At 34.6% G+C, this 17,232-nt stretch overlaps 1 protein-coding gene across 1 annotated transcript; it reads left to right on the top strand.

The window, feature by feature from the left end:
- Window positions 1-6,608: 6,608 nt before the first annotated feature.
- Window positions 6,609-10,299, top strand: LOC110671819 (uncharacterized). The gene is made up of 7 exons (XM_021834405.2): window positions 6,609-6,761; window positions 6,851-7,054; window positions 7,239-7,293; window positions 8,040-8,371; window positions 8,641-8,782; window positions 9,113-9,238; window positions 9,746-10,299. The coding sequence occupies exons 1-7, from the start codon at window positions 6,740-6,742 to the stop codon at window positions 10,128-10,130; spliced, it is 1,266 nt and encodes a 421-aa protein (XP_021690097.2). The 5' UTR covers window positions 6,609-6,739; the 3' UTR covers window positions 10,131-10,299.
- Window positions 10,300-17,232: the final 6,933 nt, after the last annotated feature.

Below are 17,232 nucleotides of genomic sequence, written 5' to 3' on the forward strand. Positions count from 1 at the left end.
ACATATATTTTGGATAAGGAAGCTGAGCTCCCATTTGATTAAACTGATTGATTGTGGGTTGTGAGGATGAGCTGAGCTCCCCATATATATATATATATATATATATATATATATATATATATTGTGATCACAGGTTGGGTGACCTAAAAAAACTTCTCGTTAGCTAGTCCAGTTTATAGCTAGATTTTGTTCGGTTGATTTCTTAAAAATGGGCTTAGATATGGGCTTTAAAGTTGGGCTAGAGAATAGTTAGGCTTACTGCGGGCTTTGGGAGCCTTATATTGACCCAAGTCTTAGTGTCGATCTGGCCCAGAATTTGGGTCATGACATCATATCTCTTTTAAGTCATGAATTCTCTCTTAAGGACCTTAGAACTCTTCATTACTTTTTGGGAATTGAAGTACATCATTTTGCAAATGGTATTCTTTTGAATTAAAAAAAGTATGCTATGGAATTGTTGTAAAGAGCAGGAATGAGTGGATGTCATTCAACTATCACACTTATGGCAGTGAAACAGAATTTAAATATTGATTCTGGATCTTTTTTATGCCAAATTCTATCGCAGTCTTGTGGGAGGATTGCTATATCTCAGTATGACCAAACTCGATATTTCATACAGTGTGCATCACGTAGCCCAATTTATGCAGCAGCTTACCAATGCGCATTTTCAGCTTGTAAAATGCATCTTGTGTTACATTCAAGGATCTCTTCATTTCTAACAGCTCAACCCTCACTCACTCTCTATGTATATTACGATGTAGATTGGGCTGGTTGTCCAATCACAAGATGTTCAACAATAGGCTACTGCACTTATCTTGGTACAAATTGTATCACCTGCTCTTACAAAAAGCAGACAACAGTGCACGATCTAGGTAGAGGCAGAGTATCGTGCAATGGCATCCACTATAGCTGAGCTTACTTGGCTCACTTTTATTCTCTAAGATTTAGGCATCTTCTTATCTCATCCTCCTACTTTATATTGCGATAATATGTATGTTCTGGCAATATATATCAATCATGTGCAACATGCTTATACAAAGCATGTCGAGCTCGATTACCACTTTGTACATGAAAAGGTAGCTCTTGAATTACTGGTTACATAATATGTTTCCTCTTCAAATCAAGTGACAGATATTTTTACAAAGTCCTTAAGTAGTGCTACCTTTAGATAATTTTACAGCAAACTTAGACTTTAGATGTCACCTCTGTCTAGTTTGAGGGGGAATAAAAGGGATAAAGATCAGGCTCATTCGTTAGATAAAGATAAAGATGTTAGTTTGTTAGATAAAGATAAAGATGTTAGTTTGTTAGATAAAGATGAAGATGGACAACAATTAAAATGATACTTGATAAATTTGTATAACAATTTTGTAATAAGAGTTTGTTAAGTTTGTTTTATTTTTCTTATTTCTTTAAGTCTTAAGTGCTAAAGATGTTGTAAGAGCACCACTGAACCTTGGCGCCCATGGAAATGAAGGTCTTAATAAGGACAATGATCTGAATGGTCATTTGAAAAAAACTGATGATTCACTTTTGACATAGTCTCCATAATTGGATTATTCTCTATCGAGGACTATAATAAAGCCTTAAAATTCACCATAGGTAAATCCCCTTTATGAAGAGAAATCTACTTCTCCAGAGCTTGAACTTGAAATTTTAATGCTCGAGTCTCTTTGAGGAGAAACTTGCACTCGCAAAGCCATTGCTACTACTAGCGAAGCCACCATTATTCCTCAAGGAGCTAAAGGAAGTCTTCGTAGTTAGAAGAAGAATAATGGTTGGGAATAAAGAAAGAGAAGCAAACATAAGATTTGGAGAAAAAGGTAAGAAGGAGGGTTTGGAATATGGGAAAGGAGGGAGATCATGGAGTTTTGGATGGGTGGATGTAAATAAGTGGATTAAGAAGGAAAAAGGAAATAAGAGAAGCGAGAGAGAGAGAGAGAGAGAGAGAGAGAGAGAGAGAGAGAGTTGAGGAAGAAAATGGAAAGAATGGAAAAGGAAAGGAAAGAGCAATAAAGTGTGGACCAAGAAGTGTGTGTGAAAAAGGAGGAAGGAAGGCATTATAGGCATACTATAGTAGTGATAAGGATAAATTGAGGAATAATGGTATTATAGGTAGACTTTGCAAATTTATTTTATGTTTGTATTATTGACAAATTAGCCAAGTCAGCTAGAGAGGGTTTGTTACACCTAAATGGATTTCTAATCCTCCTCCTAGATTTTTTATTATGTTGGCTGTGATAGCTTGCAATATCCCTTTTCATGAATGATATCACTATTTTCAGACAAGAGAGAGAGAGAGAGAGAGAGAGAGAGAGAGAGAGAGAGAGAGAAATTTGAGAGAAAAGTTAAGTGTTATAATAGAGAGAGAACAAATTTGAAAGAGATATGGGAGGAGAGAAATAATTTCTTACTAGTGGTATTTATAATGTAGGGTAACCTACAAATATGTTGGAATTTAGATTTACTTAAATTAAAATTCAAGAATTTTTAAAAAATGAGTGGAGTTTCGGGAAAATGGCTGAATTTTACTAAGAATATAAAAGAAGTAGTACTAAGAGTACACAGGTTTATGAGAGTTTTAAACAAAACTTAAAAAATCCAATTAAACTTACCTTGCTTTTTTGATTTAGTTTTTAATGAAATCGAAATCGTACTAAATTAGAATCAAATTGAGAATCGATTTTTTACATATGTTTTTTATGATATTTTAAGATTTATTATGTACTTTCAATATAATTATACATTATATATATATATATATATATATATATATATATATATATATATATATATATATATATATATTGATGTGACGCATTGGTGTGTGAGTGTTTCAAATTATCTTTTGTGCGAATATTATTTGAATTATTTGAAACTATGTCTGTACAGTGCATTTCATACATAAGAATGCATTAAGTTTAGGTAGTTATAGAAATTGCATTTAAAATCAATATCTTACTCTATGAGTCAAATGCTCACCCTTATTCAACTATTTTTCCTCAGGTGACAGGTGGACTTATTGAGAATAGCCTAATTTCTTTTCTTGCAGGTTTAATTAAAAAAAATTTAGTTGTACTTTTATTATCTTTGTTTTAATTCTAGAAGTCCGCATGTACTATATTATTTTTTTTGGGGGTTGTAATAACTTAATTTTATGGAATTGCAAACTTAGTTATGTAAGATTGTTTGGATGCTTGAGATTTTATTATTGCGGAAGGAGGGAGCTTGTCACGACCCAACCTATGGGCCGGACAGGCACTAAGACCTGGGCCAACCTAAAGCCCCCGAGGCCCATAGTAAGCCTAACTATTTCTCAACCCAACTTTAAGGCCCATTTGGACCCAATTTCAAGAATTCAACTAGACAGAGTCCGGCCATAAAATGGACCATTTAACGGAGAGTTTTTGACTCGCCCGACATGTAAACACAATATATAATAAATTGGGGAGCTCAGCTCACCCTCCACATAATAATAAAGTCATAACTCAATTGGAAGCTCAGCTCCCTCATCCAATCCTATCATACATACAGTTAATAATCTTACAGGTCCAACATAACTTTTACAATATAGGCCCAAATAAAATAAGTGCTTCTAATACATGCGGAGTCTAAAAATTTAACTCAATTATACAAAATACATTTAACACTATCAATAGACCTGCGAGGAAGAAGAGCAGGTTAGCCACAACAATAATTCTCCTGTAGCCTGGAAAAATAGATGAACATGAGTGAGCGTTCAACTCAGAGAGTAAAATATCAATTTTAACCATAATCTCTATAGCTATCTAAAGCTAATGCACCCTATGGAGTAAAATGCAACATCGTTAATATTTTCATATCATAACAGCCAAAAAGGCAATTTGGAGCACTCACACACCCAACACTGTCAAACAATACATATATGAGAGTTCATCCCCTATACAACCCTCTTAATCTAACCTCTGCCAGCGAGTATCTCTCAAGCCGGACTTTCACTTAATAAACCAAATGTGGGGCCCCAGCAAGTGTCTCTCAAGCAGTGTCTACCCCGAAGGACCGGGTCTCAATGAGTGTCTCTCAAGCCGTGTCTACCCGTCCTGTCCATATCCAATACCATACCACACGCACGCCACGCACACACACTGCTCCAAATTACCACAAACAACATCAATGGCACTTCAACATTTATGAATGCAATATAAAATGTGCCTAGTATTTAACTACATAGATATATATTTATAAGTGATACATGGGCATGCTTGAACATATAGTAATATCGAAATTACAATTAAAATTAATATTTTACTCTCAGACTTAACCAAAGTCACTGTGATAGTTGGGCGGAGGAGGAAGGTTGTCCTGGCTCACCTAATAATTTTATTACAATTATTTAATAAATTTGACTCAATACAAACTAAGAAGAGACCAAAGATGTCCTAAGTCGTGCTGAAAATCCGGCAAAGTCTCCCCTATACCTAGGACCTACCCAACCTGAAAAAGGGCTTAAAACGCATTTGTATATCCACAAACCATATACCTACAACCCAACCACATCACACAGCCCCTCCTGGTCCTATCCAAATAGTCAATAATCATAATATGAAAAATTACAGTTTAGTCCTTATAATTAACCCTTTTACAAAAACTATCCAAATGAGCTTTAAAAATTCTAAAACTTTACCCCGCGGTCCTTAGCATTATTACTAAGCTAATGCAAAAGGAATTATAATTTTCTAAACTACCACGAATATTCTATGAATTTTTAATCCGATTCAAGCACTAAATAATTAAGAAAAAGTAAGGTTCGGGTTTACCTATTCCGGTTCCGACCTCGGGAACACGCTCGGGACGTCTGACAATGGTGGGGTAGCCAAAATCTTAACCCAATTACAAGACTTTTTCAGTAGCCTGTCTGTCCGGCTTGAAATTTACAGACCCGGGCAACCGTTGAATTTTCATGAATTGAAGGTACCTACACGAAGCCCACAACACGGGGGTAAGTACATAATTTTTACGAAATTTTCTAAGCTCATTTAGTACTTGAAAAAATACTACGAAGTTTCGCGGGACCCACCAAAAAATGGTGTCGAAAAATTTTGAAATTGGTATTACCGCGAAACTCTTAACAAGTGGAGCACTCTGGTACTCTCGGTTTTCTCGTGGGGTTCACGGTTTGCGAGAAATTTAGCCAAAAAATCGAAATGGGCTAAAATTTCTCGGACAAAAATTGGGCAAACCGCTTAATGGATTTTGGTGTTCTTGGTGTCTATGGAAAGCTCTCGAGGTGTAGATGAGGTTTGATACAAGACCCAGTCCGATTGGTGGCCAGATTGGCCGAATTTTGCCTGGGAAGGCGAAACGGCGTGTTGCTCGAAAGGGAGGTTTCGCGTGACTTTTTCGACGGCCTAGAGCGTCGGTCGGCGAGTGGGGAAGGCTTGGGTGGCGGCAGCGGGGTGAGAGGAGGAGAGAGAAGAGAGAAAATGGGAGAGTAAGAGAAAGCGTCGGGCGTGCGTGCGGAAAGAGGAAGAAAAAGAAATGGCCTGTCCGATTCAGTATACAAAATTTTAAATTTTTACTCTGCCTTGGAACTGAAAACGGAGCTCAAAAATTCTGAAAAAATTCTAAAAACTCAAAAAAATTCGTAGAGTCTAAATATATTTTTAGTTTTGCCACGTGGTCTTTAAATTAATTTTTAAAAATTATCAAAGTTTTATATTTTTAGAAAATCGAACCCGATTTCTAAAATCTGAAAAATTTCAAATAATTTCTTAAAATTTAAATAAAATAAAATATTAATATTTGTCTTCAAAATAATAAATTTAAAATTTAAGGGTGTTACAGAGCTGAGCTCCAAAATATTTATTTATCTATTTTGAGGATTATGAGGGTGAGCTGAGCTCAAAAATGTTTATTTATCTATTTTTAGGATTATGAGGGTGAGCTGAGCTAATATTGTTTTATATGTTTACAGGTTGGGTAAGTTAATACTTCTTATTAAATAGTCTAATTTATAGTCAGACTCTGTCCATTTATTTTTTTTGAATTTGGACTATATTCATAATCTTTATAATTGAGTTAGAAATAGTTAAACTTATTACGGGTTTTGAGAGCATTTTACTGACCTAAGTACTAGTGTCGATTCTGCCTAAAAATCGGGACACATAATTTGTGATGATTTCATATTGTGTGGTATGATTATTCTACATGTTTAAAAGATTGTTCATAAAAAAATAATAATTTTAGATTATAAAATGATGGCTTTTCGAATTGGTTTTGAATGGTTTAAAATATTTGTATTTTCACTTTTCCTTGCATAACTCATTCTTTCATGAAAATATTATATATTTATAAGGCATATTTAAAAATTAATTAAAAAAATACCTTTAATTATTATTTCGATAATATTATTTATAAATTAATATTTTATTTAAATAAATATACTTAAATTATGTATATTTAAAATAATTATAAAAAATATTTTAATAATTTTTATATTTATTTTATAATGTCATGTTATTTAATTAAATAATGAATAATTATTAAAATATTTTATACTATATTATCTTTTTAAATATATTAATAATAAAATTATAACAACTCGCAATTTACTCAACTAAACGCGCCGCACCCAATCAAATGATAAATGGTGGAGCTTATCTCAATTATATGAATTGACTTTGGTTTTCTTCCTTGCGAAGGAAATTGGATTTTCCTTCTATTAATACTTGATGTTGAATTACACCCTTGCAGACCAAAAATGGAGGAGCCTTTGCTTTCAGGTACACTCTCTATGACTCAATTCTAAATTTCTTTGTGTTAATGCAATAAAACAGCACTCTTTTTTCTGATAATCTCGTGCGGTTGATAGAGAAAGCAAGTGAATTGGGAGAGAAAGAAAGTGAGAGGTGGAGCTCATACCAGTACGTGGGTCGGACTGGGTCAGCAATTCCCACTGCTTCTTTGGGAGGAACTGAAGTCAGTGTCGAAGAAATTCGATCGGCGGCTGCTTCCGATTACTACCCACCTTCGCTTCATGCCGCCTTGATCAGTTCGCCCGAGCCTGATCCTAATGGTATAAAATATATATTCTTCAGGTGCCTAAAATGTTGACAAATTATCGTTGCTGTGATTAGACAAATATGAATTTATTGTTTATGTCGTCCCCCTTATTAACTTGATCAAAAACAAACTTGGTTTGGTTATGTTTAATGCATGATAAATTGCAAGCCCTCCTTTTTTTTCTCTTTTTTTTCCAGAGCAAGCCATTGTTTATCAAGGTGGATATGGAGGAACAGCCACCGACTTTCGCGGGTAAGGTTCATAATATTCACCTTAATTGTAATTTTGATTTATTTGGAAAGACTCTGTATCATAGTTGGTTTGTAGAATGGGATTTTGCACCATAGAGCTTGTGCTCTCCTTTTTTTTTTTTTTTTTTTTGCTGTTTTCTTTAAAGCTTTTACATTGATATTGAGTTTCAAATAGGCTGGTTATGATCCTATAGGTTTAGGCTGGAAAATTCTTGCAATATAATCAGTCAATAATATTCTTGCAATACAATCAGTCAATCGTTTGAAATTTGTTATTATAATGTTAAAATGGGGCCAACAAATGGCTTAATACAAGCAGCAATTAGCTGCATGAGACAGAATTGCTTGTGCCACAGAAATGCAAAGCTTTGAGAGAAACAGAAGCTGCCTTAAATTAGTGCGGATGATTTAATAAGTTTTGCCTTAACTGTCATACTTGTATTTTATTACTAGGATCAATTGGATATGAATTTTGAATGTGGTAAAAAAGAATTTGATGGTTATAAAACATTAAATTAACTGATCACAACTTTTACTTCTTATCCTACTCCTTTCTTTTGTGGATTTGAGAAGTATTGCTTCTTTGAAAAATCTGGTATATTTTCTTCCACACAATGCTCTTGTTTAAGTGAAGACTTTTGTACATCAGGTTACTCATACATCACTTTTCCTGGCAATGTTTTGTCAAGATATATTCATATAATGTCCAACCGCAACATTCTTTTCAACTTAATGATCTATATGCAGCCAAATATTGGATGAGGTTGAGATACGGGAGTTGCTCATTGATCATGTTGGTCATCGGTGCTGTTGGGGAAGCCGTCCAGCTCGAACTTGGAAGATTCATGCAGTAGAAGACTGCAATGTATATGTTGGAACTCTAGACACATTTATAGAGGAAAGAGAAACCATAAGAGAAACAAAGGCTTATCTTGGTGGAAATATTGATGGAAAGGATAAGGGACCTGAACTTGGTGTCTGGGAACTGGATCTAAGATCTCAATTCCCTGTTCTCTTTTTACCATATAGAGAAACGCAGGCTGGAATTCCACATTCTGAAATTATTGAGAAATGCACAGGTAATAATACTGGAATAATATTAGTATGACAACCTAATATTGATAATATAAGATATTTTGAACTAACATTAGCTTAATTTATGTTGATTTTACCTTGGTCAGTAATTTTCTTGTTGTCTTAGTAGGTTTGTGTGTGTGTGTGTGTGTGTGTGTGTGTGTGTGTGTGTTTCTGTGTTTAACTATCGAAATAATCTTCTATTTTTATTGTCTGTATTTCATTAGCACATGTCATTATTGACTTCTGACTCAGCCTTGGATTTGCTCTGCAGATTGTGAAGGAAGGGGAAATATTATCTGTCTTACATGCAATGCCAATCAAGAGCCTGGATTTTATAAGGAGAGCCAGATGTCTCAATGCCCTGCTTGCTGTGGAAGGGGTTTGATTGCTCACAGAGATGGATCTGACACAATGTATGTTGTTGCTATGTTGACTTTACTTTCCTTCTATGACATCATTCTGGACATAATGTGGTATCCTATCCTGCTCTAAGTACCAAACTATGTTTTGTTTGTTGGAACTTCTAATAAATACATTTCACTGCACTGATTACTAATAGATGGTACACATAAATAGAGTTAAAACATCACCAATTGGGAATTTGCCTGACAATTCTTACAGCCAAGTCTGATAATTCATATAGCACCTTCACTGTTGATGTTGGAACTAGTTAGCTATTATGAATTTTGTATGTTCTGATGATGTCTCTTGTTTGGACTTGTTACAATATGTTTCTCTTATAGATGCACAAATTGTTCTGGCAAGGGGAAGATTCCTTGTGCAACTTGTGGATCTCGTGGGCTAATAAAATGCCAGAAATGTCAAGGAAGTGGCTCTCTTTTGACGCGCAGTATTGCCATTGTTAGATGGTATTTATACTGTTTTCCTAATATACTCATGTTCTGAATTTGTATGTGTACCCTTTTCATTAAGATTATGCTTGTTTCTGAACTGGTATCTGCTATGTTTAGTACTTGCTGTTGATGGCTGTACAACGTTTGAAGGCAACAGCAAAGTAGATAAAGAAAATATTATTTACTTAACCGCAATGATAAATTAATTTTTTAATTATGAATGATAAAGTAATGCTATCTTCATTAGATCTCACACTTCCTAATTATCTCAAATGATGGAAAATTGAAATTGTTACTGCCCATCTTGTGAATTTGTCTGGATCTTTGGGATTCTTTGAATGGCATTTCCCTAGGGAACTACAGGAGTGCCTTCACCATGCGAGTTGCTCTATTAAGGAAAGAGATGTATAGTGTTTTTTTAACTGTTGCATGTCTATAAGTAGCATTGTAAGTGTAGGTTTATGTTTGCACCTGGTTCAAATCATTACAATTATAATGGATATAAATTCTTGCTGTTAATAGGAAAACACTTTCAACTCGAAAAGTTAGTGCAACAAGTGGAGCAGCATCAGTTCCAGACGAGGTTTTTCACAGAGCCAAAGGGGTCCAGTTGTGCAACACTCAAGCATATCAATGCACTCCAGCCTTTTTTGCAGACTCATTCTTCCTTAATAAATTTTCTTCTGAAGTAATAGCAGAGAGGGCTTCTGTACCTCCCACTGCCAGAGTCATATGTGAGAGGCATACCATATCTGTGGTGCCAGTGACACGTGTCACCATGGCTCGTCGTGGTCGTTCCTTCAGTTTCTACATAATTGGTTTTAGCAGGGAGGTCTACTTAAAGGACTACTATCCTTCTAGGTTTTGCTGGGGACTATGTCCTTGTTTAGAATGGTTGAAGTTGTGATGGAATATACTATGTGAGAGATATTGTGAAATATGCGGGATGTTTGGCGACAAATAAGGAAAAGAGGCTGTGGATTATGTGGTTCCCATGTTTAAGATAATGAACATTTGATTATCTTGAATCATCATTTGGTTATTTTGCAAAAGATTATTCTGTGTGCTTAAGATTATCTCTTTTTTTTTCCCCACAAAAAGATCGAAGATATTTCATCAAAAAAGGACCAAGTGCAGAAACATTACAAAGCCCAAGGCCGGTACACAGAACCAGCGGCCTAAACAACCTAGCCCAAAAACAAAGCTCATGCCCATCAGCCAAACCCTAGCAAGCAGCAGGATTCCATCTTCTTGAATCTCAGCAAAAACCGATTCCACCAATTCAATTGCCACAGCCCTCATGGATCAAGATGCAATCGAACCACGGGAGACCACCTTAGCCAAGAACATCTTTAAGGAAAGCATCACAACCTAGGGAACCACAAAACCACAAGGGTAAAATACTGAACCCGTTGGCCAAGTAAGGCGTGAGGAAGAAGAAGGGTGGTAGAGCCCCAAGGCCTTTCACACTCTCTTATAGCTTAGGGGATAGTTGTAGTAGGCAATTAATTTTATTTTATTTTTTTAACTTAATACCATATGGATACTACTCTTCCTAAGACATAGATACTCACTCCACAAGCCAAGAAGGTGCAAGACAGAACTATCACTGTTGGGATTTATGGACATATATATATATATATATATATATTAAGATTAACAATAATTGTATGTTATGTCTATCATAAAAGGCTTGATCCAAATAGAAAAAATGATCTAATTTGGTAAAAATTAAGATGGGCCTAAATTATGTCATAAAGTATGAGTTTAAATATGTAGATACTTTATATATAGTTTCTAATTTTATGATGGGTCAAATTAGAAATAGGAAAAATATATCCAGTTATAAAAGGGTTATGGTCTCCAAATTATAGGCACAATTCTTTTTTGACATCCAATCATTGGAAAAGATAGAATTCTCTCTTGATCGCGCATATCAATTTGGAAGACCTAGAACCGCAAGACCACAAAATTTTATCAGTATCATGGATTCAGGTACGCCTTCGAATCCAGTTTAATTTCTTGATGATTTGGCATGATGGATTATAGCTAGATGGAATCTAGGGTTTCTACAATAATTTAGGTTTCTACAACAATTGATATCAGAGCCACCTTCATGTTGATTCATTGAGATTTGATTTTTTGGCGTTTGGTTTTCATGGCTCCCCTTGGTATATTTGTTACTAGTTATATATTATGTTTTAATAGCCATAAAATTCATTATTTTTGGTATTGTCTTGGACTTTGATATTTACGATATTGTGGCATGTATGTATATGTATTTTATTGGTTTGTTATTTTCGAGATTTGCAACAACCATCTATTGTTTTGATTTGTTTCTTTATTGCTTTGGCTATAGTACATGTATATATCAAAATTGAATTTGTTTAAGGTACAGTAAATTTGGTTGGCCTTCTAAATGTTGTGACTGCATGTAATTTATTTTTTTTTTGGGTTGCCTTCCTTTATATAAAAAAAAAAAGGGGGCAGTAGGTTGAGTTTTTATATAAAGTGCAGTGAACTTTGGGATTTTGTTTGAGATTTAAATTTGAATATATATATATATATATTTTAGATGAATTAATTGATCCAACATGTTGCCAAAGTGACCTCTGTGGAAATAAATTAATTTATTTTGAAATATATAAACGGTTGAACGTATGTAATTTATGTGAATATTGATTGGCCCAAAGGAAAATCTATATTTAGCATGATTGCATATGCACTTGTGGTAATAAACACGTGATAATTATTTGGTTTTTGTATGTGAGTAATGAATCGGCCCAAAGGAAGATTTATTGTTCGACATGTTATCTTATTATCAGTGTTTGATTACTACATCAAGATATCACTTACAAGTTAATATTTTGTCCAAAGATGAAATATTAACGGAGTGCCCAGTATTTTGAGATGGGGTTTGCCATTATTTGAATTTATTATTCCTTTTTTTTTTTGGTACTTATGTGAGTTTGTTTGTTTTATTTGTTTTGTTCTTAATTCAGTTTCTACTCCTACTGCTAATATCATTGCTAGTATCAACTCCATTCCTATGCTAAATGGCACGAATTTTAAGGCATGGTAGGAGAATGTAATGATCACTCTCAGAGTCATGGATCTAGACCTTGCATTAAGAGTTCCCAAACCTGCTAATCTCACTGATAAGAGTACCTCTGATGAAAAGAGGGAGATGGAAAAGTGGAAAAAGTCTAATCGCATAAGTCTTATGGTCATTAAGCGTGCCATTCCAGAATATTTTAGGGGTACTATGTTCGATCAGGTGGATACAGCTAAAGCTTTCCTTGAGGACCTTGAGAGGAGATTTGCAAAGAATAAAAAGGTTGAAACTAGTACAATCTTAGCAAAGCTCATCTCTATGAGGTACACAGGCAAAGGAAATATAAGAGAGTACATTATGGAAATGTCTGATCTTGCTTCAAAATTAAAGGCACTCAAGTTGGACTTATATGAAGACTTGTTAGTGCATTTAGTTTTGATATTCCTTCCAGCACAGTTCAGTCAGTTGAAAGTGAGCTATAACTGTCAAAAGGACTTTTGGTCCCTTAATGAGCTCATCTCACACTGTGTTTAGGAGGAAGATAGATTAAAGTAAGAAAGGACACCGAGTGCTCACTTGGCCTCCACCACAAAGGACAAAAGGAAAGACAATAAGAGAAAGAAGAAAAAGGAAGTTGCGGAAACAACACCGCAGAAGAAACAACATAAGGAACTAACTCAGGATGGTTGCTTCTTCTGTGGAGTGGCAGGTCATAAGAAGAAGTAGGGTACCAACTATCACGCATGGCGTGCCAAGAAAGGTATGCTTCTTAACTTCGTTTGTTTTGAGGTTAATTTAGCTTCAGTACCTAGACACACATGGTGGATAGATTCTGGTGCAACAACTCACATCAGTGTGTCCATGCAGGGTTGCCTGAATTACCGAAAGCCTAGTGATGGTGAAAGATACATCTATGTTAGTGATGGAAAATCGGTAGAGGTCGAAGCAATTGAAACTTTTAGATTATTGTTAAGAACTGGTTATTATTTGGATTTGATTGAGACTTTTGTTGTACCGTCCTTTAGACAGAATTTGATTTCTATTTCAGTATTGGACAAATTTGGTTAATGTTGTTCATTTAGAAATGAAAATTTTAGTCTTTTTCAAAAAACAAATTTGGTTGGTTCTGATTCTTTGTCAGGTTGTGATAATCTATATTTGCTTGATACAATTGCTTCATTCAATGAATCCTTGCATGTTAATGTAATGGGTTAAAAAAGCAAATTAACCAGCAAGAATTCAGCTTCGTTGCGGCACAAGAGATTAGGTCACATCTCTAAAAAGAGAATTGAGAGACTTGTGTCTGACGGTATTCTTGATCCCCTTGATTTTTCAGATTTTGATATGTGTGTGAATTGCATTAAAGGGAAACAAACAAATGTCAGGAGATTTGGTGCCAACAGGGTCACATGCATCATGCAATATTTATTTTTAACTATTTGATTTCAATGATAAACAACATATTAAAACTCTTTTAATATGTTTTTGGATCTGTATTTGCCATTTAAGATTTTAAAATTAATCAGATTAATTTTAGAACCCTAGATTAAATCAAGAATGATTACACTAACCTCTTGATGCACTGCTGTGTATTTGCGCCTTTTGAGATTCGTCTTCAGGACACCAAATGTTGTCCCTCTAGCTTGTCCACACCAAAAACACCTATGGCAGCCCTTGAACAGCTTCTAAAGCTTTTTCTATTAATTAGAAATTCAAGTTCTGCCTTTTAAGATATTAGAGATGTAAACAGGACACTAGAAACAATTTCTAGTATTTTTAATTCAAGAGATTGATGGCTAATCTCTTTGAATTGATGAGAGATGAAGAGGAAGAGAGGGAGAGCTTCAAAATGGCGTGACAAAGGAGTGTGGCTGCTGGTTGTGTTTTATTTTCTCATAACAACACTTATATAGCTAGCTTAACACATTAAACCCTTACCACATGTTACCCTTTGATTAGCTCTAGGTTTAAGTGACCCAATCACATTGTGCCAAGTGTCAAACCTATATTTAATCTTAATTTTAATCATCTTACATGATTAAAAGACATTTGGCAAGCTTATGTGTAATGCCATGTGTCACCATCTCATGGTGCCACGTGTCACACTGCGAAATGACCAAAATGCCCATGTGTCTTAATTTTGAGTTCTTAACCCAAAATAATTATTTCTCTTCTTCTAATTAATTTATATAAAATATAAATTAATTAATTAATCTCTATTAATTAATTTCTCATTAATTAAATTCATATTTAAACACTTTAAATATAAATTTAACTTATACTATATATCCAATAATCTAGATTTAGTTTCAAGTCATGCTAGGGACTTTGCAATCTAATTGCAAACCAAACCTATTTAATTAATCAATTAAACTCTTTAATTAATTAATTAAATCATATTTAATTAGGTGATTACTTGTGTATGTGTGCGACTTATTAGGCTCATCACTAATTGGCAATGAGACATGATATCAACTCTTAATATCATCATAACTCTTTCTTACCATAAATGATTTCTCTAAATCATTTTATGCACCTCATAGACTATGATTAACACCTAGCATAGCATGCTATGGACACCCAATTAATAATAAGGTTTATCTTAAATGAACCTATAATCATATGTTACCATGCACTAGAATCTCTCTGTTACAAAATCCCAACTCAAGCTGGAGTCATGGTTTATGTCAAACCCCATTTGCTATGAATATTATGTTCTTTTTTAATTCCAGTTCTTGATTAAAAAGATTTTCTCATCAGAAACTCTTTTCTGATTAAATTTATCTGTCCTGGCCAGGAACTTGAAACATCAAGAACAATTAAATGAGCATAGGATTTTATCTCTATTTACTTAGAGAAACAGATTCCATCTTGATCAACACCTACCTCCATATATAACTAGTAGGAGCCAACGCATGCCCATATACCCATACACAGTACAAGTATGAAAGCAGTATCAAACTCAAACTACCTATATACAAGATAACTGTGTTATCTCAGGTCTAAAGATTATATGCACTGATATGATTTATAACAAAACATTGACAAGAGTAAATGCCATGTGCTTGTCATAAGTGTCACTGGTTCAGCCTACTTATCATTTATAAGTACCTATCATGTTTGTTATATGGCATGAGACTCACCATTCCATCTTATTTATATCTCATATAAATAACTTGGGAACAAACATGAATATAATCTTTCTGGATAAGTCATGTCCTTATTATGAAGTATCCTCGATTATGAACCTATTTATGATACTTTGTGCTAGAAATAATGTCACTCATATTCTTAACAACTTAAGAATAATATTTCTAACAAAATATCAATGGACCTTTTCTATTACACATAAATATATTATGTAAACAGAAAAGTGAAAAGCCTTTTATTAATAAAAATATGTACAAGATACATACTAAATGATATACTCTACGGCATACTACTAACAATCTCCTAATAGCACTAGAGCCATTCATTACAATATCTTAGACCTATCTTCTCAAGATGTCAGTCTAGCTGAGTCTGTGACATAGGCTTAGTGAATGGATCAGCTGGATTTTCAGCTGATGCTATTTTCTGCATGGCTACATCACCTCGCCCAACTATTTCTCTGATAATGTTGTAGCGCCTTTCTATGTGTTTAGATTTTTGGTGAGACCTTAGTTCCTTAACCTGTATGACTGCTCCATTGTTGTCACAGTGTAGTGGAACTGCTGACTCAATAGAAGGAACTATTGTAAGTTCTGTGACGAACTTTTTTATCCAAATAGCTTCCTTTGCAGCATCTGATGCAGCAATATACTCAGCCTCTGTAGTGGAATTTGCAGTCGTGCTCTGTTTGGAACTCTTCCAACTGACTGCACCTCCATTACAAGTGAACACATATCCAGAGGTAGACTTTCTGTCATCGATATCTGATTGGAAATTAGAATCAGTATAACCATCCAATTGCAAGTCTCCACCTTATATATCAAGAATAAATCCTTAGTTCTTCTCAAGTACTTAAGGATATTCTTAACAGCTATCTAGTGTTCCAAACCTAGATTGGATTGATACCTGCTAGTTAAACTAACAGCATATGCGATATCCGGCCTAGTACACAATATTGCATACATTAAACTTCCAATAGCCGAAGCATATGGAATCCTGGCCATCTTATCTCTTTCTTCAGGTGTCTTTGGAGACATCTCTTTAGAAAGGTGGATACCATGTCTCACTGGTAATAATCCTCTCTTGGAATCAAGCATGTTAAACCTCTTTAACACCTTTTCTAAGTATAGACTTTGGGATAAACCAATTATTCTTTTCGCTCTATCTCTATAGATGCGAATCCCAAGAATATAGGTTGCCTCCCCTAAATCTTTCATGGAGAATGTATTTGACAACCATATCTTTACAGTTATCAATATACCTGTGTCATTACCCATCAACAGTATGTCATCCACATATAAGACAAGGAAAGTGATAGCACTGTCACTAACCTTCTTATATACACATGGCTCATCCTCATTTTTGATAAAATCAAAGGATTTAATGGCTTCATCAAAACGGATGTTCCAACTACTCGAAGCTTGTTTCAACCCATAAATGGATCGCTTTAGCTTGCATACTTTAGAACCATCTTGGGATTCAAAACCCCTAGGTTGTTTCATGAAAATGTTTTCTTCAATGTATCCATTGAGAAAAGCTATTTTGACATCCATCTGCCAAATCTCATAATCATAGTATGCAGCTATTGCTAATAGAATCCTAATTGATTTAAGCATGGCAACAGGCGAGAAAGTCTCCTCATAGTCGATTTCTTGCCTTTGGCGAAACCCTTTCGCTACTAGCCTTGCCTTATAGGTCTCTACCTTGCCATCAAAACCAATTTTCTTCTTAAAAACCTATTTTTTCCCTATAGGTACAATACCTTTAGGTGGGTCAATAAGATCCCAAACTTTATTCTTATACA

The sequence above is a fragment of the Hevea brasiliensis genome, chromosome 5 (assembly GCF_030052815.1).
Source record: "Hevea brasiliensis isolate MT/VB/25A 57/8 chromosome 5, ASM3005281v1, whole genome shotgun sequence".
Taxonomy (NCBI): Eukaryota; Viridiplantae; Streptophyta; class Magnoliopsida; order Malpighiales; family Euphorbiaceae; genus Hevea; species Hevea brasiliensis.

Bases quoted from the DNA above. Each gene is read 5' to 3' on its own strand.
- LOC110671819 (XM_021834405.2), top strand. From the start codon at position 6,740: ATGGAGGAGCCTTTGCTTTCAG. The intron at 6,762-6,850 runs GTACACTCTCTA...TGCGGTTGATAG, and splicing joins GGAGGAGCCTTTGCTTTCAG to AGAAAGCAAGTGAATTGGGA. The intron at 8,783-9,112 runs GTATGTTGTTGC...TTTCTCTTATAG, and splicing joins AGAGATGGATCTGACACAAT to ATGCACAAATTGTTCTGGCA.